At 38.0% G+C, this 24,879-nt stretch overlaps 2 protein-coding genes across 2 annotated transcripts; both read right to left on the reverse strand.

Moving 5' to 3' along the window:
• Positions 1 to 1,157: 1,157 nt before the first annotated feature.
• On the reverse strand, positions 1,158 to 8,313 carry LOC104434367 (rab9 effector protein with kelch motifs). The gene is made up of 9 exons (XM_039301683.1): positions 8,127 to 8,313; positions 7,226 to 7,375; positions 6,919 to 7,086; positions 6,486 to 6,638; positions 6,223 to 6,375; positions 5,563 to 5,727; positions 5,291 to 5,461; positions 2,739 to 2,925; positions 1,158 to 2,657 (listed from the first exon to the last, which is right to left on the reverse strand). Exons 1-9 carry the CDS (start codon positions 8,311 to 8,313, stop codon positions 2,582 to 2,584), a joined length of 1,410 nt encoding a protein of 469 aa, XP_039157617.1. The 3' UTR covers positions 1,158 to 2,581.
• An 11,422-nt stretch (positions 8,314 to 19,735) lies between these two features.
• LOC104434366 (actin-fragmin kinase-like) lies at positions 19,736 to 23,068 on the reverse strand. Its single transcript, XM_039301290.1, has 7 exons — positions 22,882 to 23,068; positions 21,981 to 22,130; positions 21,673 to 21,840; positions 21,239 to 21,391; positions 20,974 to 21,126; positions 20,304 to 20,468; positions 19,736 to 20,198 (listed from the first exon to the last, which is right to left on the reverse strand). Exons 1-7 carry the CDS (start codon positions 23,066 to 23,068, stop codon positions 19,987 to 19,989), a joined length of 1,188 nt encoding a protein of 395 aa, XP_039157224.1. The 3' UTR covers positions 19,736 to 19,986.
• Between the last annotated feature and the right edge of the window lie 1,811 nt (positions 23,069 to 24,879).

Consider the following 24,879-nt stretch of genomic DNA (forward strand, 5'->3'; position numbering starts at 1 on the left):
AATAGACCTTTCAAGGAAATTGACTATTTATGTATGAAAATGAGAGAATTTTGAGTCTCGATTAAGTGGTAACATCATTTGATTCCAGGAATCAAGATCCTAATACATGTAGATACAGATGGTCTAATGAGAGCAAGAGTTAAGAAGAGCAAAGATCAGCCAAACTTTTTATTATATTTATTTTTATAGTGAAGCATATCCACAAACAACTCTCAAAGGATTCACACCCACTGCCAACTATGGCAACCGAGACTCAAAATAAAATCTCGAGAGAAGAAAAATTTGTCCATTACTAATCGAGCGAAGATCAGGACGCAGATCAGATATTTATAATTGGCTTGAATACTCTGTCAGTTGTCAAATGCACCTGGTACAACTTAATGAACGTACATTCTTTATTTGGAATACGCATGAGGTATGTCAAGAGGTTCAACTGACCAAAAGCAACTATGCAAGAATTTGTTTCATCCTGACTTTGCCAAATCATCTCTTTCATCTTAGGCTATTGTCCTCTCATCTGCCATAAAAAAAATTAACAACTAGCTTGTCCGCATATATCGAACAAATCCACCTAAAGATGGAGCTCCATTCGGAAATAAGATCACTATTTCATCGAGGGCTCCTTTCTTTTCTTAGCATCAGCATTCCCGGTTAATCTTAATCACACGAAAAGTGTATGCGTATGCGTCGTGGCAAGCATTGGCATGTACAAAATGTATATCATGGAACTGGCTACGCATGGGTATACATATGCACAATTTTTGGTCTGACGATTTGATGGTACATGAGAAGAGAGAAGAGAGATGAAGCCATGCAACAACGACAATACATTAAGCAACTGAATAGACTGTAGCTATCTATCTGGATGACGACAAGGTACTTCTGTTGGTCATATACCAAAGCTTTCAAAAAATTCAAAGATCAGCCAAAAACAAGAGGAACGCCTCATCTTGAGATCTGGGAAATGGAAAAGTTATTTTAACAACCAAGACTTATTTGAGAATGAACACAGGGCAGTCCGCATGGTATCACATAAGTGGTGGACACAATGCAATATATATGTGAAATTTTACACACAATGTCACAACCGGACACAATGCAATATATATGTGAAATTTTACACACAATGTCACAACCATCGTTCAAATATTATGCATACATACATACACAGGATTTTGCTGGATAAAATATCTATTACTTGCAAGTCAGTTCTTGCAAAAAGCTATTACTTCACAAGCATAGGTCTCCAATCAAAACATGCTCTGATCAGCTGTAGAAACTTGAAGCTGGATGAGAGCAACATATGATAATCAGCAACACACATGATTATTTTGTGAGATCACATCGGAGTCCTTGGTTGATGAAGAAACACTCTGTTTTAGAACTTCCACATTCAAATTTGGAGCTTCATCCATCTGATCATCTTACTAATGATAGATGATAGGAGCCTGCAGTGATGATTCTTGGTTTGCAGGTATCTGAGGAGGTAGACAAAAGTCAAAATATGCAGGCAGATAATCCCATAGTGCACACGATGAATAGTTGCATTCAGAGTACAGATGACTATATGAACACCAAAATAGAGCTCAAAAACACAAAACATTCCACATAAAATAGTAATGTTCCATTCATTTCATCTCTCCCAGAAACAGAATCACATGAAGGCATTATAAGTTATGAACGTGCCCAGTCACATAGAGGAGGTCTAGAATATTTCAATTGGAGTCCCGTGCTACTGCATCTGAACTTTGGTCCAACTTGCTTTGGCATCAAAATCTACTCAATGACCAACAATTAAGTAGAGAAGAACAGGGGAAAACAGAAGCTGCTTCCGCAAGCTTCTTTGCTGTCCTTCTCAGCAAGATTGTGAACATGGACCTTCAAATGTGAGATTGTTGTGAAAACCCCAAACAACAATCTTCAAAGTTGAAACTCTTAATACTAAATTGAATAGATGTTAATTAGCTACAGCCAAGACTCAAAACCCAAAATTAAAGTTAAAACCCACAGCAAGAAACCTAGGCTTCTCCACCTAGGCATGTTGGGATCCATCAGATGATGATCTAAAATAATCTCAATGATATGGCTCCAATCATGTCAACCTCTGCATAGATATGTCGCACGAAAACATCATACAAGCATTCATTACATGGTGAAGATGATTTCAATTGATTCCACACAAGGAGTTTTGCTTTATATTGAACTTGGAGTTCTCTTTTCCATTTCTTTGTTTCTCAATAAGTGATGAAGGGAGTTCTTAGAAGTTAACTGCTCAAGTACATCAAGAATGTAAAAAGAATAGATCAAAACTGAAAAAAGAACAATAAGAACTATGCAAATTAGAGCAATCATTGAATAAAAGTAAGAAGACTAAGTTTCTTCAAAAAAAAAAAATTGTGATAAAAGTTCATGGGAACGTTGGAACCGCGAGGTTGACTCCAGGTCAGAGCCATCAAAAGGTTGTAATACATCCGAAACAGGAAATGGACCCGCATACTCTGCATGGGCCTTCTGGGAAGAGGCTTCTTCTCCATGCATAGCATCAGCTTGCCCATCGCCAATTGAATCCGGCTTAATACTTCTACAAGCCTTTTGACTCACAGTTATGATCACCATTTGATGCACCGGCACTTGAATCTCCATAACTTCTTTTCCCGCTACAAGAATAGAGAATCAGAACCAAACCAACATTTGTTTAGTAAAATCAATAAGCTAAATGCGAAAAACAAAAGACTCACCTGCTGGAGCTTGAAAGAGGTATAGGAAGAGTGCTAGCCTTACTGGAAAATAGAACTCCACGGAGAGGTTTTCCATCTATGACAGTTTCAATGGTGTGTCGATCACCAAAATTCTCCGTCAGTCTCGCTTCAAATATATGTTTACCTTGCACAGGTACCAGTTGCTTATGTGGATTACTTTGAGCACCTGCAATAAAGGTCCATAGCTACTTAAGGTTTGGCACAGACAAGCAATGCAAAAAACCAGTATCACATCCATAACCCTATAATTTCTAGATAACTAAAAAGTCCAATGAGAGATCTACATCTAAGCTTTATTATAATGCAAGAGAAAACATGTAAAACAGGCACTTGGCGTCTACTTCATGGACATTTGACTTACTTGAGGAAATACTTGGACAAAGGTCCGTTGATATGCAATTCAGTTGGTATTAAGTTTTAAAGAAGTTGATTCTGACTCAAGTGCTCATAGTTATTCACCCAAGCAATAGGAACTCTCCAAGGTAAACATATATTTGAACCAAGAGTAACAAAGAGTTTTGGCAATCGCACACCATTTGCAAATAACTATATCACGGCCACAATCCCACGATCTCTTGATAAGTGAAAAATTCAATGGGGATCTATATCTTTATATAATAGCAAGGGAAAAATATAAAACAGGCACTTAGCTTCTGCTTCATGGACATTTTAATTACTTGACAAATTCTACGGCCTCGGAGATCTCTCTAGACAATTTTGAAGAAAATTTCCTGATTTTGTATTGAATATGTTGATTTGGTATTGAATATGGAGATTTTGTCAGTTTATGAAAATAAGATTTACATGGAAAGAAACCTACGATAAAATCTCATCGAATCCATTCACTTAAAGTAAATACATAGATTTGACCAAATACGTAGTAAACACGTACACGTCACCTAGATCGTGGTACCCGAAGAGTAAGCCTTGGTGCAGCGGTAAAAGGTTACTCCATTCTGAACTATGGTCATGGGTTCGAGTCATGAAAATAGCTCTCTAGAAACCAGGGGTATGGCAACATTCATGAGCCTCGATACTGGCATGATCTTTTTAATTTAAGTACTCTTACAATCCAGGTCGCCAAAATTGGAAATCCAATCAACCCCACCTCATACTCATTCAACTAAGAGATATTACATGAACATGGTATAAGGCATATGTAACCACAGAAGACTGTTACCTTCCCCCAACAACATCTTTAAAACATACTATTACCCAAATCGCAGAACGACTAACCCTAGTCCTTAAATACGGTTTTCTTGACAAGCAACATACCTCATCCTCTATACCATACCATGACTTCATCGTGAACCAAGATCAAGGTAATATCTTCATATTTATAGAAGCCTAACATATTCGTAAAATCCTAACATATGGCAGAATTATCTGCGCAAGCTAGTGACTATGCTTTCAAAAATCCTAACTCTATCTCCATATTCAAAATTTCATATTTACAACCACAATTTATGCCCACATATTAGCAGCATATGTCGCGCTTATAACTAGGATAGCTAACGAGTTTGAGAACTCAATGACACCATACTTCGTTTCAAAATGACCGAATACTGAGGTTCCTACAATATAAGTTCTTATTACATTACCATGTGACAAATAGGACATTTAAATACTTAAAAAAAGGATAACTAAACTAAAAGTGAAAAATTCTCCTTTAATGTTTCTTCCAGACAACTAATACCTACAATTTTCTCGAAATTACTTAAGAAAAGGTGCCTAGTGCTCCCAAGAAGAGCATTTTGTCCATAAACTCTCTCTCTCTCTCTGATTGGTGCTCATCAACCCCTTTAAAGACTCGGTTTCATAGCTTATTCAGAATGACAAGCAACAAAGAAGCGATTGTTAAATCTTTGGATGAGTTGGGTAAATGGCAAGATCGCTTGGGATGTTGAATTGATTGGAAACATTCATAATAGAGAGTAGTAGGAAGTGTCTGATTTCTTTCCATGTTTTAGTGGATGCAAAGGTGAACCTTAAGGGTATTGATTATGTAGAATGGTCATTGACAAAAAAAAAAAGAAGAGAAAAAGAAGGTGTTCACCATTTATCTTATAACCGACACATGAAAAAAGAGGAGAAAGGAAAGGATGATGTCCTTGGAGATTGACACAGATGAAATTTATTATTATTATTTTTCTTGGGAAACACCTTGGGAAAGAATCTGACTTTGGATAACATGCGAACAAGGTCAGATTCTGTGTTGTCTCTGCAAAAAGGCAGCGAACTCTGCTGACGATTCATTGATATTATTTGGTTGGTCAAGGACGCTTTGGAGTTTGGTTAGGTTGGTTGAAGGCATTCAACAGGCAAGTGCAGAGACTGTGCAAGAAGAGCTAAGAGCTTGGTTTGGTAGACGTAAAAACAAAGAGAATAAAAGAATATTCACTTGATCCGTGCGGCCATATCATTATGCAAGTCGCCACTTCTTCCCAAGGCACAGGGTAAAATGCATCGGTTCAACAGATTTACAGACCCTCATTCAAGAACACGGAAGTATACATATATCAGGGCCTGACCTGGCTGACCATAGATTGATAGCGGCACAGGTTGATTTGAGCTTGAGGATACATCAAGTTGCACCAAAGCTTTATCCTGTCCTAGAGTCAAATTTTGCTCTTGGCACTTCAGCTTCAGTTTCTTCCTCGAGGGTAACTTCTCTAGCCTTTGTTCGTGTTCCCCAGTGAGTCCTAAATGATATAGGAAATTAACTCCGGAACACATCTTGGGTTCTGAAACCTGAAAATCAACATAAACTACCAAAAGAATGTCCACAAGATATAATTCGAACCTGTGTGCAAGTAATAAATATCGTCAAGAGCCTCGAGACTTCTATTGCAACCACCCACAAAGGCAAGAACCCCACTTCTTACTGGATCCAGACAGACCCCAGCCATGGAAAATCTGGCAGAAGGTCCAGCACCTGTGGTAGTCAACTTGGACCATATTGTAGATTCTGCAAAATCATGGTAACAGTCGAGCAAAAGAGATAAAGAACATGAGGATGCGCATTTTAAGTTGAAGGAACGAAAAACCATGCTTATGTTGCTCTCTCTTGCTTTTCCAACGCAACAGAGGTATATGAAAAAATTAAAAGAAGCAATAGATGATCAGCTCAAATTTACTTTCCAAATACTTGAATGATTAAGCAAACTAAATAATCAATGGATATGAAATTGAATGAGCAAGGAAAAATGCCCTAATCTTGATACAAAAGTTCATCTACCACTTTAATGTACCGCTCGCATCTCAGAAGAAAAGAAATTGTAACTGCAATCAACAAAGCATTGCCTAGAAATATATTAAATAACACAGGTTTCATATAAAACAGGCCAGTAATGTGAGAACTAGCAATTTGAAACTGACATTATTAAATTTCAGCAAATGCATATATCTGCATGATTTCTGTGGCAAACATTCAGAAAGCATATACAGAGCAAAAAGTACTTACCAACATCAAGCATATACAGGTCATCATATAGCTTTTGGGCCTCTGTGTATCCCCCATAAACAAACAAAATCTTCCCAAAAGTAATAGTCAAATATCCAGCACGGGGGGGTAGCATGTTGCCGGTGGTATTCAGCTCCTTCCACATCAGAGTATCTAACAAAATGCAGTAAGGCCAAAAGAGCAGTAAATAGACGATACTCATGGAGAGAGAAGCAAGAAACCACTATTCAGGTAAACTAATAAAGGCTACGTTGACAGTAAACCTGCATCAAGAATGTGGACATCGGACAAATGGTAATCACGCTCATCTTCACCACCAATCACAATCATTTTGTTCTTCCACATTGAGCAGCTATGGGTATGACGTGGTGAAGGTGGCATACCAGTGGTCATGGCCTTCTTCCAAGCAAATGTCTCTGTAGATTATGAGAAGGAAATGTATCAACTAGCATGTTTGTCTACCCAAGGAAGATAGAATACTGAACTAACCAACCTAAATCAGTAAATATTTAACGAGCAATGGTAACTGATGACGCATGCTACAAGTATAGTACTTTGATAAATTGGAGGACACGACATTCAAGGAAAGTAAAGTCTTTAACCCAGCTCTCATATGCACAGACAGGGAAATTTCACAAATAGATGTCAATGGGGACTACAGGCAAATAAGAAATGTCAACTTTTAAAAAAGCATACCTGTGTTCAATATGAAGAGATCATTGTAATATACTTCATCATCATTATCAGGAGATTTTCCATACCCACCAAATATGAACAGCCTTTTATCCACAAGTGCTGCACTATGACCCTGCCTTGCCTCTGGTACCTCTCCCCTTGTAATGGGTGATATCCATGTATGAGAAGCTACAAAATATATTCGTGAACTACATTAAAAGAAACCCAACTTCTGCTGTTGCAGGTATAATGAAAAGATGCACAGATTATTAGTAGACAAGACTGTATGGCTACGCCAGGGCAAAAGGAGATGGTAACCGTAACTTACAAGTGTATAGTATATGCAAATCCCCAAGAGGGTTCATTCCATCCGTCCCACCAAACACAAACAAATTGTCACCAACATTAGTGCAGCTATGGCCATCCCTTGGAGCAGGTGGCATGCCTTTTATCGTGGGTTGGCTCCATGTTTGCTCCACTGCAAGTCAGAAAAAACCAAATTATCAATTGAAAAAAAGGAAAATCATGACATACAGAGACAAACAATGGCAGATTTATCTCTCTCTCTCTCTCTCTCTCTCACCTAACCCCCAGGTCACCAATTAAGACTATGGTAAACGAGATCACCTCTCATAGTTCAACAACTTCCACATGCCACACAGGCTAAGCTCCAACGGAACACAAGATCAGGACACAAAAAGTAGAAGGCAACAAAGTTGGAAGCACACCAAAAGCCGACCCTTATGAAATTGCAGTAGTAAATATAAACAGCAGAAAAATGCAAATGGGGAGAAAGTCAAAAACATCTCTAGTAATTGTTCAAGATGAAAGAAGTACAGGAAAATATTGATCATAGCAGTGCCATATATACCAATCATTGGACATATAGTGCCATGAAATATTCTCTTCCCACCCACACATTCAACGCATAAAACCAGCCACAAATCACCGATTCAAGACCCAAGCCATTGATTAAGTAAAGCCAACAACAAGCAAAAGGCATCAGCAAGTTATAACACAACCAAAAAAAGAAAAATCCCAACAATCAGAATTGCACGCACCCAAAAACACCAGGATCTCCAAATCAGACAGAACAAAAGAAAAGAAAAGAACCGATCTTTCTCTCAGCACCAAGCAGAGTATAACAATCTATATCGAAGACATCCTCCAAAAAAACGCAAACTTCGAAGGAAAACCAGAATCTCCAGAAGATAAACTCGAAGACCCACCAGTGTCAAAGACGTGAACCTCGTTGGTCTGGCAGTTGTCTATGCCAAAGCCACCGAACACGTAGAGGAACCTCCCTCCTATGATCGCGTTGCAAGTGTGGGCCCACCTCTTTCCGGGGCCACCCGCCTCTTCGCTGCCCTGCTCTGCTTCCTGGGCTTGCGGCAACACAACTCTTTCCCACCTCATTTTGCTTTATCGAGAATATCAAACGACAGCAGAGGGGGCCAAAGAATGTGCGAGAGAGTGAAAGCCTTTGAAAGAAAAGAGTAGGATTTCGAAGTTCGAGGATGAGACTGGGGCTTTAAGGATCTAGAGGGTCTCTCTTTGGTGTCATGCAGAGGACAAGAGCATAACACCTGAACAAATGTCGACGGAGGAGCAAGAACTGTGTCTTTTGCGGAGAGCCGTTTTGAAAGACTGATTTTTGCGAGGGAACGCAAAAGCTTTTCTTCTCTCTATCTCTCTCCCTCTCCGCCAAACGTTGTCAAGTACAAAGAATTCTCGTAATACCCTTTTTGGCCCTTTAAGATTAGATCAAGAAGGATCATATTAGGAAAAATTGTCCCATATATAAACTCCTTCCGAGGCTAGCATTGTCAAAGCCAAATATGGCAAGAAAAATATGCCAATTAATTCAATGCCAAAAAAATACCAATTGACAAAAATATAAACTCGTTCTGGGTACTAAAAGCATAGATATGGACATAAATTAAATTAAGGATAAGGAAACAAAGACTATGCATTATGTGGTGAAGGTGGGATTCCGGTTGTGTCTCTGCAGATTTTGAAGAATAGCTGCCACTATGGTGTATAAAGAGAGATGTTTAAGCTCTTAGGCAGCATTTTGTATTGCACAAGAAACTCGCAAGATGTTATAAATGCAGTTGAAGAGTTCACGCAAGCATATGTCGACTACCGTGCTCTTATGGACTATTTTAGAAAGGCGTTGGTTACCCCCTATATAGGTATTGTTTAGTTGATCTAAATTCTATAATTGTGCTTCTTGAATTTGAAATCGTTGGTGGCTTTACAAGGTGTTGTCTTGCCCAAAACTTTTGTGCCTCTTTTATCATGCAGATGCTCTAATTAATGATAGGAGGTCTTTGCCAACAGTTGGTCCCAAACCCCAAGCTGTAATTGAGTCATACCACCTGAGATTGAAATTATGGCCAAGAATCGATCGGTTGATCTGCATGTTGGCAATTGAATGTCACTCATTATTTTAGTTGGATCAGTATCCTTTCGAGATTGGTTATTTTGGAGAATGTTAGGGACCATAGTTTCACAAGTAATGCTTGGCATCAATGCCCTCAACATTCTAGATGTGGATGTGATATTGGACGAGCGAAATCTCCTGCTAGCAAAAAGTTCTCTCTAAAGGCAGAAACTCGGTATACACAGTGCAGAACCCAAGATTAGAGTGTTCCATATGTGATTGCTCTTGGTCAAGGCCCGGAAATCTATGTGGACATGTCATCAAGGTGGCGATCTCATGCAGAACTCGTCAAGTTGTGGGAACATCATTAGCATACCCAGGTCATAGGCAGCCTCCAACCTACCGCTCTTGAGCAACCTGTTTGCATCAAGTTGGGAGAGTTGTCTAAAGGTGGGCCGCTGCAACCTCTTCCTGCTGAATCAAACTCGTAGCTGGCAGACTTTGTTTAGTTTTAACTTTGCAATCAGGGAATATCAGACGTGCCACGTTGACAATCTTCTTTCATTTCCTTCGTGGCTTGACCTGATGTTGCCGAATCTTATGTTTGGGTTTTATCTTTTTCTGCCAAGCATTCTTGCGTCGATTCCTGTGTCGGAAATCCCTCCATAAATCACCTTTTTCTTCCCTTTCTGCTGGTAGATTGTTTCACCTCTTTTTTTGCTGAAGTCATTCTATCATCATAAGTCCTGTAATCTGGCCAATGAAAATGAAACCAGTCTTATTATGCAAATGATAACTATTCTAATCAGAAATTGATTTCTAAAAAAGAGATAATTTTTTCTATTTTAATTATTGAATGAGTTTCTAAGCAAAAATACGCGTTTGATAACGATAGAAAATCTCTATTCTTGGAATAGATATTCATTTGATAATGACATTATATTTCTCTCTTCTAGGCGGCAGCAGAGCAGCCGACTAACGGTGGCAGGCAGTGGATGGCGGCAGCCGGATGGTGGACGGCGGATTGACATGGAACATTACTCTCTTACTTTTGCTCCCTCTCGACTTTCTCAGTCAGAACCTCCTTTTCTTTCGTTTTGTTTTTTCTCTGCACGAAATACTCTTAGTTTCATCCACATGATTATCTGTGAGATTGACATAAATATATTAAGAGAATCAAGTCGAGAGTGGCAAGTCTCCTCATCAATAGCCACTAACTATGGAGTGTGGACACAACCTCACAAATTCCACCTTTATTATTAATTGAAAAGATTACAATGAATAATTATCCTTAATAACTATCACTTGCTGCTACAATCTACTAATCATAACTTATATTTAGACACACGAAAAATATGAAACATTAACAAAGTAAAAGTCTTAATCATAAAATGGGAAGTTCAGACTAGTGGTTCCAAATCACATACTAATCATCGACCACCATAGAATATCATGAGATAGCGGGAAGACATGGACGAATAAAAACACAAAAACTTGTTCCAGGTTCAACTTACCTAAAACCTGGAAATTATCCATGGAAACATGTTTCATAATTTTTGGAATTTGAAACCTATCCTACATACTCTAAAATTTGGAACCAACTAGGTTTCCACTAGTCCAATTCTCTAGTTCCAGGTTCTATTCTAAAATATGCTCAACCCTAATTTTATGGCTAATAATATAATGTAGAGGAGGTGAATACTTGATAAAGTTTACGGAATTAAACAGAATCAACTTGATATATGTAAGCAATAGTTTGATATATGCATATATGTTACTAATATCAAATGATGTGCTTCTATCAAACGGTTAAGATTTGAAGAAGAGGAGACAGATGCACACAAATCTACAGTGGTTTGGGCTTAAGCTAAGCTTACGTCCGCTCTTCCTAACTCACACAATAGGCTGGATTTCATTAGAAATTCTTGGGTAGATACAAGTTATTCTGCCTGAAGTTGGTTGATCACACCAACAATCTAAATCACTACTTTAACAGTCGTACTTTCTTTGTTAGAGATTACAAACCATTATGTCACTCTCAACAAGTAAATTTGTCGAATACAAAATGAATATTGCTCTTGGAAATTTTGTAGCTTGTGTATATTCACTTCGGCTTGTGTTGATCCTTTTTTAGTTGCCAATCTCCAAGTTAAATGTTGAGTATTCTTCGAGATAATTAATTTAGAACCAGAGATCGGGTTTTCCTATGATCAAATCTCAAGCAAACTTGTTGCTTCCGAATAGAATCGCCATATTAGAAAATAAACCTTGTCCTCCAGTATATTGGATAGTTGATCGGGTCATCCTCAGAGCGAATAAATCAGCTTTTCCAGATCTGTCATTAGCTGTCGATTTTCTTTAGATACATAATATTGGTCAGAGGAATTTTTGGGTCTTCGAATATTATGTCACGTGACCAAGGTTGATCTTCTCAATTTGATATACACAGTAGCTTCTATTAGCCTTCTGCGATTCCGCCTTTTGAGTCATTTCACTTAGTACGTAGGGTGGTTTCAAAGGTATCGAGTTATCAATTAATGCCACCTGAACAGAAACAAGATTCGCATCTTTTAAACCATAAATTATAAGGGATGGTTTTGTCAATATCAAAATATCCACGCAGGTTTTCTCAACATCAGAATTCTTCAACAGCTCATACAACATTTTCAGGAAGTCAGTGTCATTAGTTTCATCAATGCGCTTCAAGAATGCATCCATAATAACAGCGACAGGATGCCCCTCTTCATCTTCTGCTTTAGCAATAGCTGCAGCCAAGTGCTCCAAAGCCAAATCAAACTCGCCTAGGTAAAGAATGAATGCCTCCCTGCCCTTGAAAAATGGTCTATTGCTCCTCCAAAAGTGATGAAAAGAATATACTCGTGGCGAGAAAAAAATGATAAATAAACTATTCACTTGAAATCTTAAAGACTACAGTAGACAGTGAACCTGAATTAAGAATATGGACACTAGGACAAATAGTAATCACGTCCATCTTCACCTCCAGTCACAATCATTTTGTTCGTCCAACTTGAGCAGCTATATCTATCATTTGGTGAAGGTGGGATTCCGGTTGTGTCTCTGCAGATTTCGAGAAGAGAATGCATGAACAACTATGTTTGTCTACCATGGAAAAATGTAATACTGAACTCTGTAATGTTAACGATAAAAACTTAACGGGTAGCTGATGATGCATGCTACAGCTGGAGTATTTAGAGAAGTCAGAGGACACAACACTAACAGAAAATCAAGTCTTGAGACCACCTCTCATATGCACAACCAGGAGTGTTTTGCATTTTGCATATAGACATCAATGGGACTACAGGCAAAGAAGAAATGGACTTTTAAAAAGAACTACCAGTTTTCAATTTAAAGTAATCATTGTAATGTATGTTGTCATTATCATCAGTAGATTTTCCAAACCCACCAAATATGAACAGCTTTAAACCCACATGCGCTGCACCATGACCCTCCCTTGCCTCCGGTCCCTCCCCTCCGATACTTGGTGATATGCATGTATGAGAAGCTTCAAAACAAATTTGTAAATTACATTAAAACGAACCCAACTCGTACTATTGCAAGTATAATGAAAAGATACATGGATTATTAGCCGACATCACTGTATGGCCACAGCGGGCAGAAAACCAGACGGTAAAAGTAACTTGCAAGTATCTAGTATATGCAAATACCTGAGAGGATTCATCTTATCTGTCCCACCAATTACAAACAAATTGGCACCAACATAAGTACAGCTATGGCTGTCCCTTGGAGCAGGTGGCGTGCCTTTTATAGTGGGTTGACTCCATTTTTGCTTCACCGCAAGTCGGATGAAACTAATTATGCAACACGAGAACATGACACAAAAACTAGAAGGCAACAGAAGTTGCAAGTACGCCAAAAGCCATCCCTCACGAAATTTTAGCAGGAAATATAAACTCCAGCAAAATGCAAATACCGAGAAAGTCGAAAACAGCTCCAGTAATTGTTCATGGTGAAAGTGCAGGGAAAAATTGGTCATAGCAGTGCCATATATAAAAATCACTGGAAATGGAACGTAATAAAAAATCTTCCATCCAACACATTCAATGCATAAAACTAGCCTCAAATCGCCAATAGAGAGCCAAGCCATTGATTAGATGAAAACACAAATTATCGATATCTGCAAATCTTCGGAGCCCAGCTGCTGCATAAAGGTGATTGATTTATTCATTAGAATAGCAGTCAATCGAGATTGATGGTAACTTTTCATCTTTTGGATAACTAGAAAATCCAATTATCGAAATGCCTTGACTAGAGGGGATTGCTTGCATCTGAAATATTTAGTCCACTCGGTTGTCCTAATTATCTTTATGATGTTAGCCAGGTTACTCATGTTGCTCTGCCCTTATGAGCGGTAATAGCAGTGAAAGCTATCTACACCCTGAAGGCGTTGTTACCCAATCGTTTAAGGCTTCTGACGTTTTATCAGTGCAATTTTTCTGGATATTTCAAACCTTCTGAATCCTTTTCCAGTTTCTTTACTCGAACAGGACTGCTGAAACCAGAAACCTTCTTTGTACAGACCGGCCTTCAACTAGGGGCACTGCAGCCCCTCATGGTGGATCTTCCTTGGGCTACGTGCTTCGAAGTGGTGGCAGTGGCAATCGATGAGCCAGCTCCTCAAAGATTTACAATTTACTTTGCCGGCATTTCTCTTGAAGTTGGATGAACTTTGAATATCATCGTGTAATTAGTCTGCAAGTAGATGCTGCCTTTTTCAAGCAAAGAAGTATTACGTTGTCATACTCATTTCCTGGATTTTACCCAGCTAATCATGACTTCTAGAACTTGAATGCGTGAACTGCCTCATGCCCAGCAAACAACTAAATTCTCAGTTTGTGGATCGCCGTGATGGCCTTAATGAGTTTGGCTTGGTAGGCTAATACGAAAAAAATATAACTTTTAGTGCTGATAGACCTTTGTTTGCTGAATTTCAAGATAAAGCACTCTTTTCGATATTATCTGCTGTTAATAATCTTATTCCAGTTGAGGCTTACAGTATTCTGTCCCTGCACAAAAGCTAAGGATACATTGACCTTTAATATACAGCAGCAACACATAACCCTTTGTTAAAATCTTTACTGCTGAGTAGTTTATATTCTCTACAAAGCTTATTATAACCACATCAGACAACCTTAATAAACAAGACAGTCATGAATTTTTCAATAGGCCATACCCACAAACAATGAGAAGGTATTTTGTTTGTTGGCTACACCACATGGCAGTGTCATGTGGTATGGCAAGCCAATCAAAAGAGAGCAAAATAAGTATAGAGAGAAGTAGATGAGAATAATAGAATAAAGGAAAATGAGTTTGTTACATATAAAATACCTTTGCATAAACAAGGAATTTTTTATGTCTTATCTCATGACAGAAAAAAAGAATCATACATGCCAAAGTCAAGAAGTTGCTTCATCACGAGATTCCCAGTGAACCAGACCTCAAATGGCAGCAGACTTCAATTATTAATCAAGCAAAGATCAGAAGGCAGATCAGATCTCTATAGTTAGCTTGAAGACAATTTCAGCGGTGAAATGCATGTGGGATAACTTGATGAATGTACAGTCAGAATTGGCTTACTCATGGAATATGTCAAGAAGTTCAACAGGTCAAAACTAAATGTGCAAGAACTTTCAAACTGATATTGCCAAATCACCTCTTTCATCTTGGCTGATGTCCTCTCATTTGCCATCGGAGATATAACAACTAGCCTGTAAGCATATATTAGATCATATACAGATGCACAAATTGAACAGATCCACCTAAAGATACAGCTTAATTCGGAAGCAGGATTACTATCTTTATTCAAAGCCCCTTCCTTTTCTTGGCATCAGGATTCCCGGTTAACCTTAATCACAGTTAAACTGTCTGCATACACATCCTGGTATGCATAGGCATAAACAAGAAGTTAAACATTGAATGTACTACTCATGGGTATAAACATGCACGATTTTGGTCCTCCGACTACATGATGCATGAAAAGACAGATGACACCATGCAACAACAACAGGATATCAAGCAATTGAAATAGACTGTTGCTGTTATCTGGATGACAAGGTGGCACTTCATGGTTCGTACCCCAAAGTTTTCAACAGTTTCAGATCAGCCAAAAACAAGGGAACTCCTGACCACGAGCTAATGGCAAATGCCAAAGTTGTTTTAACAAGTGCGACATATTCAAGAATGAATACATGTGTGCTAGTGTGATTCACATAAGTGATGTAGACAAAGCAAAATGTATAAGTTATGTTATACACAATGTCATGGCTATTGTTCAGATAGTATATATCCCCTTGTACACAGGTTTCTGCTGAAAAACATTTCTATGAACTGTGAGTCATTTTTTGCAAGAAACTATTATCTCACAAGCATAGGTCTGCAATCAAACATGCTTTGACCAGCTGTAGAAACTTGAAGTTGGAATAAGAACAACATGTCATTATTAGCAACGCAGATGATTCTTATGCTCAAGTTCATTTTGTGAGATCAGTAGAGTCCTTGGTTGATGGAGATAGACTCTTTTTAGGAAATTCCACCTTCAGATTTGGAGTTTCATCCATCCGGTTATCTTTTGGAATTCATAGAAGCCTGCAGTGATGATTCTTGGTTTGCAGATACCTGAGGAGAAAGACAAAAAATCAAAATATGCAGGCAGAAAATTCCATAATGCACAAGGTGCATACTTGCCTTCAGAGCACAGAAAATACTCACATGATCAGAATCGCATTATGATTTTGACAAAAAAAAAAAAATTCACTTTGTGATGACTATGAACACCCAAAAGGAGCACAAAAACACAACATACATTCTGCATAATATAGCAAAATCATGTTTAAAAGATCAATTTTTTTTCCATTGGATTTCTGAGTTCATCTCTTCCAACAACAGAATCACATAAAGGCATTGTATTCATCAACATGCCAACTTGATTGTCACATACAGGAGGTCTAAAATATATCAATTGGGGGTCACTCCCCTGCTACTGCATCTGAATTTTGGTCCAATTGGAATCGATATCTATTGAATAACCAAACTTTAAGTAGAGAAAATAGGGAATGCTTCTTTGCTTGTCCTTTTCGGTAAGAATGTGGACATTATCCTTCAAGTGTGGGACTTTAACCTGCTTTGAGGCAATCCACATCGATGTAATGGAAGTGAGGTAGAAATATGTATTCTATTTTAATTTGAATCTGTTGAACTAATCAAATTACATACATATAACATATCCTAGATTTAATAGATGTAAATTAGCTACCGCCAAGACTCAAAACCCAAAATTAAAGGCAAAACACCACAGCAAGATACCTATGCTCTCCAGCTAGGTACATTGGGGTCCATCAGATGATGATCTAAAGTATCCGCATGGATATATGATGTGTAAACATCAAACGAGCATTCATTACGCGGTGAAGATGATGATATAAATTGATTCCACATCTGAAATTTTGTTTTCTATTGAACACGGAGTTCTCTTTCCCTTTCCTCTTTTTTCCTTGTAAGTGATAAAGAGAATTCTTAGTTAAGTGGTCAATTACATCAGGAATGTAAAAAGAACATATCAAAACTCAAAAAAGGAACAATAAGAACTCCAAAACTAAGAAAGATCAAAGCAATTATTGCATAAACGCTTAAAAGATCCTAAAACAGAGTAAAAAGATTCAGATCCTTAAAATCTTTTGCGCGAATTTCCAGCCTATTAAAAGTTATATTTGTGATAAGTTTAACAGAACGTTGGAACTGCAAGGTTTATTGACCTTATCCAGATCACAGCCATCAGAAGGTCGTGTTACATTTGAAACAGGAAGTGGACCAGCAGGTTCTGCATGAGGCTCTGAGGCTTCTTTTCCATCCACATCATCCACTTGCCTGTTATCAACTGAGTCTGACTGGATGCTTCTAGAAGCCTCTGACTCCCCATTGCAATATCCATTTGGCATAACAGCACTTGAATCTCTGCAAGTTCCTATCCAGCTACAAGAAACGGAGAATCAGAACTAAACAACATTTGTTAAGTCAACTCGATCGGCTAAACGGGAAAAACAAAAGACTCACCTGCTAGAGCTTGAAAAAGGTATAGGAAGAGTGCTAGGCTTACTGGAAAATATAACTCCACGGAGAGGTTTTCCATCGATGACAGTTTCAATGGTGTATTGATCACCAAAAGTTTCCTTCACTCTTGCTTGGAATATAGTTTACCTGGATAGGTTGTGATTGCTTGGACAAATAGCCATGAGCACCTGCATTAAAGGTCCACAGCTACTTATGATTTGGCACATACAAGCAATTTAAAAAGACAGTATCGGGTAAGTGAAAACTCCAGCGAGAGATCTATATCTATATCTATTGATAACAGGAAGCAAACACAGTTAAACAGGCACTTGGCTTAATTACTTGACAAAGTTCTTGGACAAAGGTCAGTTGATTTGCAATTCAGTTCATGGTACATTCTGAAGATATTGTTGAGGGAAACTAGCAGTCTGTGGACTCTGATGCAAGTGCTCAGGTTATTCATCCAAGCAATCAGAACGTTCCAAGGTAAAACTATATTCCAAACAAAAGTGACAAGAGTTTTGGCAATCGTACACCACTTCCAAATAATTGTATCATGACCATAATCCCGTGATTTCTAGATATGTGAAAATTTCTGAGAGATCTATAGCTCTATATAATCGCAAGCAAAAACATGTAAAACAGGCACTTGGCTTCTGCTTCATGGACATTTTAATTACTTGACAAATTTGACAGCCACACGGAAATCTCTCTAGACAATTTTGAAGAAAATTTCCTGATTTTGCATTGAATATTGTGATTTTGTCTGTTATAAAATGAAGATTTACATGGAAAGAAACCAAAAATATGATTGAATCCATTAACTTAAAATAAATACGTAGATTTCACCAAAAAAGTAAATACGTAGCAGATACGTAGATGTTACCTAGATCATGATACCCTAAGGGTGAGCCTTACTTAAACATGTAAACCTATCAAGGGTTCGAGTCACGAAAATAGCCTCTCTGCAAACTAGGGTTATGGCGGCATACAAGAACCCCGCCCCAGACCCAAGCAGTGTGGGGAAGTGTTGTGCACTGGAACACATTTTTTTTGTGCAAAGTTTCAGCTTTAACTCTAAGTGAAAAATTGTCAATATAAAAAATCCTCACTGTAAATTCTTCACATTATATCATGAGCAAAGTCCTTGTTTTGGGAAAATTTTCAGTCAAAAACTTGAACAACAAATATGAACATGGTTCTTATTGTTACTGGGATGGCCATGCCCCTTCCAAACCACAATGCTGGTATGATTTTTTTAATTTGGGCACTCTTCATTCCAGGTGGCCAAAAATGGCAATCCGATCAACCCCACCTCACATGAACATGTTATTGTACATTCTTTGATTTCATTTAAGCTCTTAGGTCCATAGAAACTATTAGGGCCAGTGTTGGTTACTTTATTGAACAGTTATAGACAACGTTGCACCTTATCAATATAAAGCAAATGTGACTAAAGAAGACTTGTTACTTTCTCCAACTACTTCTTCTGAACATTCTACAATCCAGATGGGAAATCAACTAACCCTATTCTTTTGGTATGTTCCTTGGCAGGCGACATAACTCATTCTCATTACCATACCATGACTCAAAGCGAACTCCAATCTAAGTACCATCTTCATATATAAAGAAACCTGGCATATCTATAAACCTCAATATTCGATGAAATTATCTGTGCAAGTTGGTGAATATGCTTTTAAAATCATTATTCTATTTCATATTCATAGCCTTGAATTCATATTTACAACTGCAATTTATGGCCACAATAGCAATACATGTTGACGCTTTTAACTAGAATAGGAAACAAGTATGTGTACTCAATGAATCAGTTCTTTGGTTTAGAAAATGACTGAATACTAAGTTTCCTGCAATACAAGTTCTTATTACATTATCTCAGTGACAAATAGCACATTTTAAATACTTGAATAAGTTTTAAAAAATTCAAATTTAAAAAACTTTTATTTAACGTTTTCTTTCAAACAAGTAGCGCACACAACTTTCGAAATTCCTTAAGGAGCTTAGTGCTCTTGAGAAGGCAAAAGGAAAGGATGATTTCCTTGGAGATTAAGATGGATGATTTTTTTTTTTTTCTTTTTTTGCTTGGGAAATGCCTTAGGGAAAAATCTGACTTTGGATAACATGTGAAAATGACGTCAGATTTTGTGTTGTCTCTGCAACAAGGCAGCGAAATCTGTTGATGATTTTTGGATATACTTTGGGTCGTCAAGTTGGCTTTGGATTTTGTTAAGTCAATTGAAGGCATTCGGTCCGTAAGTTGCAGAGACGGTGCAGAGACATGCGAAAACGAGGTCAGAATATATCATAAATCATGTTGCCATTATCAAGGCTTAGGTTAAAAATACATAAGTTAAACAGATTTATAAACCGCCCCCTCCCCGGGACATGACCGCAGCCACAATACTTATAAAATCTCATAATCATCTGCTGGAAGGAATAGGGGGATAATACACAATCGATGACCCAGAAGTAACAAAGGAAAAGATTACAGAACTGGAGACAATTGGTATCATGAAAGATACTTTCAAGTCTACATAAACAAATGTAGAATCAAATTAAATAGATCTATCTCCACAGCACATTTCTCCCACCAACAAACGTCATTTAAGAACATGGAAGGAAACATATATCAGGGCCTGACCTGGCTGACCATAGATCAATTGCGGCACAGGTTGATATGAGCTTGTGGATACACCAACTTGCACTAAACCGTTTTCATGTCCTAGAGTCAGATTTTGTTCTTGGCACTTCAGCTTCAGTTTTTTCCTCAAGGGTAGCTTCTCTAGCCTTCGCTGGTGTTCTCTAGTGAGTCCTAGATGTGATATAGGAAATAGACTCAGGTAAACATATTGGATTATGAAAACCTGATGATCAACATAAACTACCAAAAGCATGTCGACAAGATATAATTTTGAACCTGTGTGTAAGTAATACATATCGTCAAGAGCCTCGAGATTTCCATTGCAACCACCCACAAAGATGAGAACCCCACTCCTTATGGGATCCAGACAGTCCCCAGCCATGGAAAATCTGGCAGAAGGTCCAGCACCTGCAGTAGTCACCGAGGACCATATCGCAGATTCTGCAAAATCATGGTAACAGTCAAGCAAAAGAGATAAAGAACATGAGGACTCGCATTTTAAGTCAAAGGAACGAAAGCAACATTCCCTTGCTTTTCCAAGGCATACGAAGGAATAGGAAAATATTAAAAGAAGCAATAGATGATCAGCTCAAACTTTTTTTTTTTCCAAAATACATAAATGATTGAGCAAAGTTAACTAATCATTGGATATGAAATTGGACGGACAAGGAAAAAGGCCCTATTCTTGAAGCAGAAGTTCATATAGCACTCCAATGTACCGCTCGCATCTCAAAAGAAAAGAAATATACTCGAGATTTATAACTGCAATCAACAAAGCATTGCCTAGAAATATATTAACCAACACAGGCTTCATATAAAACAGGCCAGTAAGAATGTGAGAAGTAGCAATTTGAGTCCGTCAATATTACAAATCAGCAAATGCATATATCTGCAAGATCTCTGTGGCAGACGTGCAGAAAGCATACATGGAGCAAAAAGTACTTACCAACATCAAGCAGATACAGGTCATCATATGGCTTTTGGGCATCTGTATATCCCCCATAAACCAATAGAAACTTCCCAAAAGTAATAGTCAAAAATCCAGCACGAGGGGGTAGCGTGTGGCCAGTGGTATTTAGCTCCTTCCATATGAGGGTATCTAACAAATACAGAAAGACCAAAAGACTAGTAAAAAGAGGATTATCGTCGAGAGAAAAAAGCAAGAAACTGCTATTCAGGTAAACTAATAAAGGCTACAGTAGACAGTAAACCTGCATTGAGAATATGGACATCAGACAAGTATTTATCGCATCCATCTTCACCACCAAGCACAATCATTTTGTTCTTCCAAGTTGAGCAGCCATGGGTATGACGTGGTGAAGGAGGGATACCGGTCATCATGGGCTTATTCCATACAAATGTCTCTGAAGATTATGAGAAGGAAATGCATCAACTAGTATGTTCGTCTACCTGAGGAAGATAGAATACTGAACTAACCAATCTAAATCAATATATATTTAACGAGCAATGGTAACTGATGACACATGCTACAAGCATAGTACTTTGATAAATTGGAGGACATGACATTCAAGGAAAGTAAAGTCTTTAACCCAGCTCTCATATGCACAGACAGGGAAATTTCACAAATAGATGTCAATGGGGACTACAGGCAAATAAGAAATGTCAACTTTTAAAAAAAGCATACCTGTGTTCAATATGAAGAGATCATTGTAATATACTTCATCATCATTATCAGGAGATTTTCCATACCCACCAAATATGAACAGCCTTTTATCCACGAGTGCTGCACTATGACCCTGCCTTGCCTCTGGTCCCTCTCCCCTTGTCATGGGTGATATCCATGTATGGGAAGCTACAAAACATATTCGTGAACTACATTGAAAGAAACCCAACTTCTGCTGTTGCAGGTATAATGAAAAGATGCACAGATTTTTAGTCAAGAAGACAGTATGACTACGACAGGGGCAAAAGGAGATGGTAATTGTAACTTACAAGTGTATAGTATATGCAAATCCCCAAGAGGGTTCATTCCATCCGTCCCACCAAACACAAACAAATTGTCACCAACATTAGTGCAGCTGTGGCCATCCCTTGGAGCAGGTGGCATGCCTTTTATCGTGGGTTGGCTCCATGTTTGCTCCACTGCAAGTCAGAAAAACCAAATTATCAATTGAAAAAAAGGAAAATCACAACATACAGAGACAAACAATGGCAGATTTATCTCTCTCTCTCTCTCTCTCTCTCTCTCTCACAAACACACCTAACCCCCAGGTCACCAATTAAGACTATGGTAAACGAGATCACCTCTCATAGTTCAACAACTTCCACATGCCACACAGGCTAAGCTCCAACGAAACACAAGATCACGACACAAAAAGTAGAAGGCAACAAAGTTGGAAGCACACCAAAAGCCGACCCTCATGAAATTCAGCAGTAAATATAAACAGCAGGAAAATGCAAATGGGGAGAAAGTCAAAAACATCTTCAGTAATTGTTCAAGATGAAAGAAGTACAGGAAACTATTGGTCATAGCAGTGCTTGGACATATAATACCATGAAATATTCTCTTCCCACACGCACATTCAACGCATAAAACTAGCCACAAATCACCGATTCAAGACCCAAACCATTGATTAAAGTAAAGCCAACGACAAACAAAAGGCATCAGCAAGTTATAACACAACCAAAAAAAAAATCCCAACAAGCAGAATTGCACCAAAAAACACCGGGAGATCCCAGTCAGACAGAAGAAAGAAAAAAGAAAAGAACCAATCTTTCCCTCAGCACTAAGCAGAGTATACCAATCTATATCGAAGACGTTCTCCAAAAAAAAAAGAATACGCAAACTTCGAAGGAAAACCAGAATCTCCAGAAGATAAACTCGAAGACCCACCAGTGTCAAAGACGTGAACCTCGTTGGTCTGGCAGTAGTCTATGCCAAAGCCACCGAACACGTAGAGGAACCTCCCTCCTTTGATCGCGTTGCAAGTGTGGGCCCACCTCTTTCCGGATCCACCCGCCTCTTCGCTGCCCTGCTCTGCTTCCTGGGCTCGCGGCAACACGACTCTCTCCCACCTCATTTTGCTTTCTCGAGAATATCAAACGACAACGGTGGGGGCCGAAGAAAGTGCGAGAAAGTGACAGCCTTTGAAAGAAAGGAGTAGGATTTCGAAGTTCGAGGATAAGACTGGGTCTTCAAGGATCCAGAGGTGTCATGCAGAGGCCAAGAGCATATAACACCTGAACAAATGTCGACGTAGGAGCAAGAACTGTGTCTTTTGCGGAGAGATATTTTGAAAGATTGATTTTTGCGAGGGAACGCAAAGAGCTTTTCTTCTCCCTCTCTCTCCTTTTCCTTTTCTCCTTGCCAAAACGTTTGTCAAGTACAAAGAATTCTCATGATACCCTTTTTGGCCCTTAGGATTAGATCTAGAAGGATCATATTAGGAAAATTTGCCCCATATATAAACTCGTTCCGGGGCTAGCATTGTCAAAACCAAATCTGGCAAGAAAATATGTTATTTAACTCAATACCAAAAATATCAATTGATAGAAATATGGGTACTAAAAGCTCATATATGGACATAAATTGAATTGAGGATAAAGTAACAATGAATTTGTATTATATCATTGGAATTTAGATATTGCCCTTTTAACTTGCTTGCCTTAGTAAGCCTAAATGTTTAAAGTAAATTCCTTTTATATATATATATATATATATATATATATATTTATTTATTTATTTATTTATTTTGCTTACTATTTGAAGCTTTAAATTTTAGACATACTTTTCAGATAATTGATTGTTAGTACAATTTAAAAGATGAAAATGGAGGAATTGTTGAGTTCTCGAATCATGCTATTACATCACTTGATTCCATGAATTGAGATCATTATATATATATATATATAGACACACACATAATTAATGAAATCTTCCTTAATGATTGATAGTACTATGAATTCTTGGGTTGTTGATTGTGAATATGCTTTGGTATGAAAGCAAATAGATAACAAATTTGGCCAAACCTTGCTTTCTTTAGTTCTTGCTCCCAGCATACATTTTATCTATATAGTGTGTAGTATTACGCAAATTTTGGAAAATCTTTTCATTTCAAGCTGTTCTTAAATTAAGAAATAATAATGTTGTCTTTTTGTCACTTTTTGCCTTTTGGTTTTCATGAATTTTGCAATATTTTAGTTAAGTATACTTTAGGTCATAATCTCTATAATATTAGAAGTAAAACCTATTGTATTTGGCTGATGTTGATACTAAATATCTAACTAATAAAATTAAGAAAACGTGAAACATAAAAGCTTAGAAGTTTTATCTATTTAGTGGATGATTTCTCCTTCAAGGTCTCTTGTATAAGGCAAACCAAATTATCATCTCATTGAATTGTTAGGGAAGAAACAGAGAAGTGAAGACTTGAATGTTAAGCTCATCCTATAATTAGAAAGGCATTTCGATGCCAAGAACTATGATGTCTTCGTCCTACATGGATAAGAAATCTTCTACAGAAAAGCTGCAACTCTGGTGTATAAAGAGAGATGTTTAAGCTCTTAGGCAGCATTTTGTATTGCACAAGAAACTCGCAGGATGCTATAAATGCAGCTGAAGAGTTCGTGCAAGCATATCTCAACCAACGTGCCTTTATGGACTATTTCAGAAAGCATCGGTTACCCCATATATAGGCATTGTTTAATTGATCTAAAATCTAAAATCGTGCTTCTTGAATTTGAAATTATTGATGGCTTTAGAAGGTGTTGTTTTGCCCAAAACTTTTGTGCCTCCTTTATCTTGCAGATGTTCTGATTAATGATAGGAGGTCTTTGCCAACAGTTGGTCCCAAATCCCAAGCTGCAATTGAGTCTTACCACCTGAGATCGA

Source organism: Eucalyptus grandis, chromosome 9 (assembly GCF_016545825.1).
Source record: "Eucalyptus grandis isolate ANBG69807.140 chromosome 9, ASM1654582v1, whole genome shotgun sequence".
Lineage (NCBI taxonomy): Eukaryota > Viridiplantae > Streptophyta > Magnoliopsida > Myrtales > Myrtaceae > Eucalyptus > Eucalyptus grandis.

Excerpts from the sequence above, each read along its gene's own strand:
- LOC104434366 (XM_039301290.1), bottom strand. The coding sequence starts at position 23,068 with ATGAGGTGGGAGAGAGTCGTGTTGCCGCGAGCCCAGGAAGCAGAGCAG. Across the intron at positions 21,127-21,238 it reads TGTCCATATTCTCAATGCAG|ATACCCTCATATGGAAGGAG; the intron begins GTTTACTGTCTA and ends TGTATTTGTTAG. Across the intron at positions 20,469-20,973 it reads CCTGTATCTGCTTGATGTTG|AATCTGCGATATGGTCCTCG; the intron begins GTAAGTACTTTT and ends ATGATTTTGCAG.
- LOC104434367 (XM_039301683.1), bottom strand. The coding sequence starts at position 8,313 with ATGAGGTGGGAAAGAGTTGTGTTGCCGCAAGCCCAGGAAGCAGAGCAG. Across the intron at positions 5,462-5,562 it reads TATTTATTACTTGCACACAG|GACTCACTGGGGAACACGAA; the intron begins GTTCGAATTATA and ends TATATCATTTAG. Across the intron at positions 2,926-5,290 it reads ATCAATCTATGGTCAGCCAG|GTGCTCAAAGTAATCCACAT; the intron begins GTCAGGCCCTGA and ends CCTTTATTGCAG.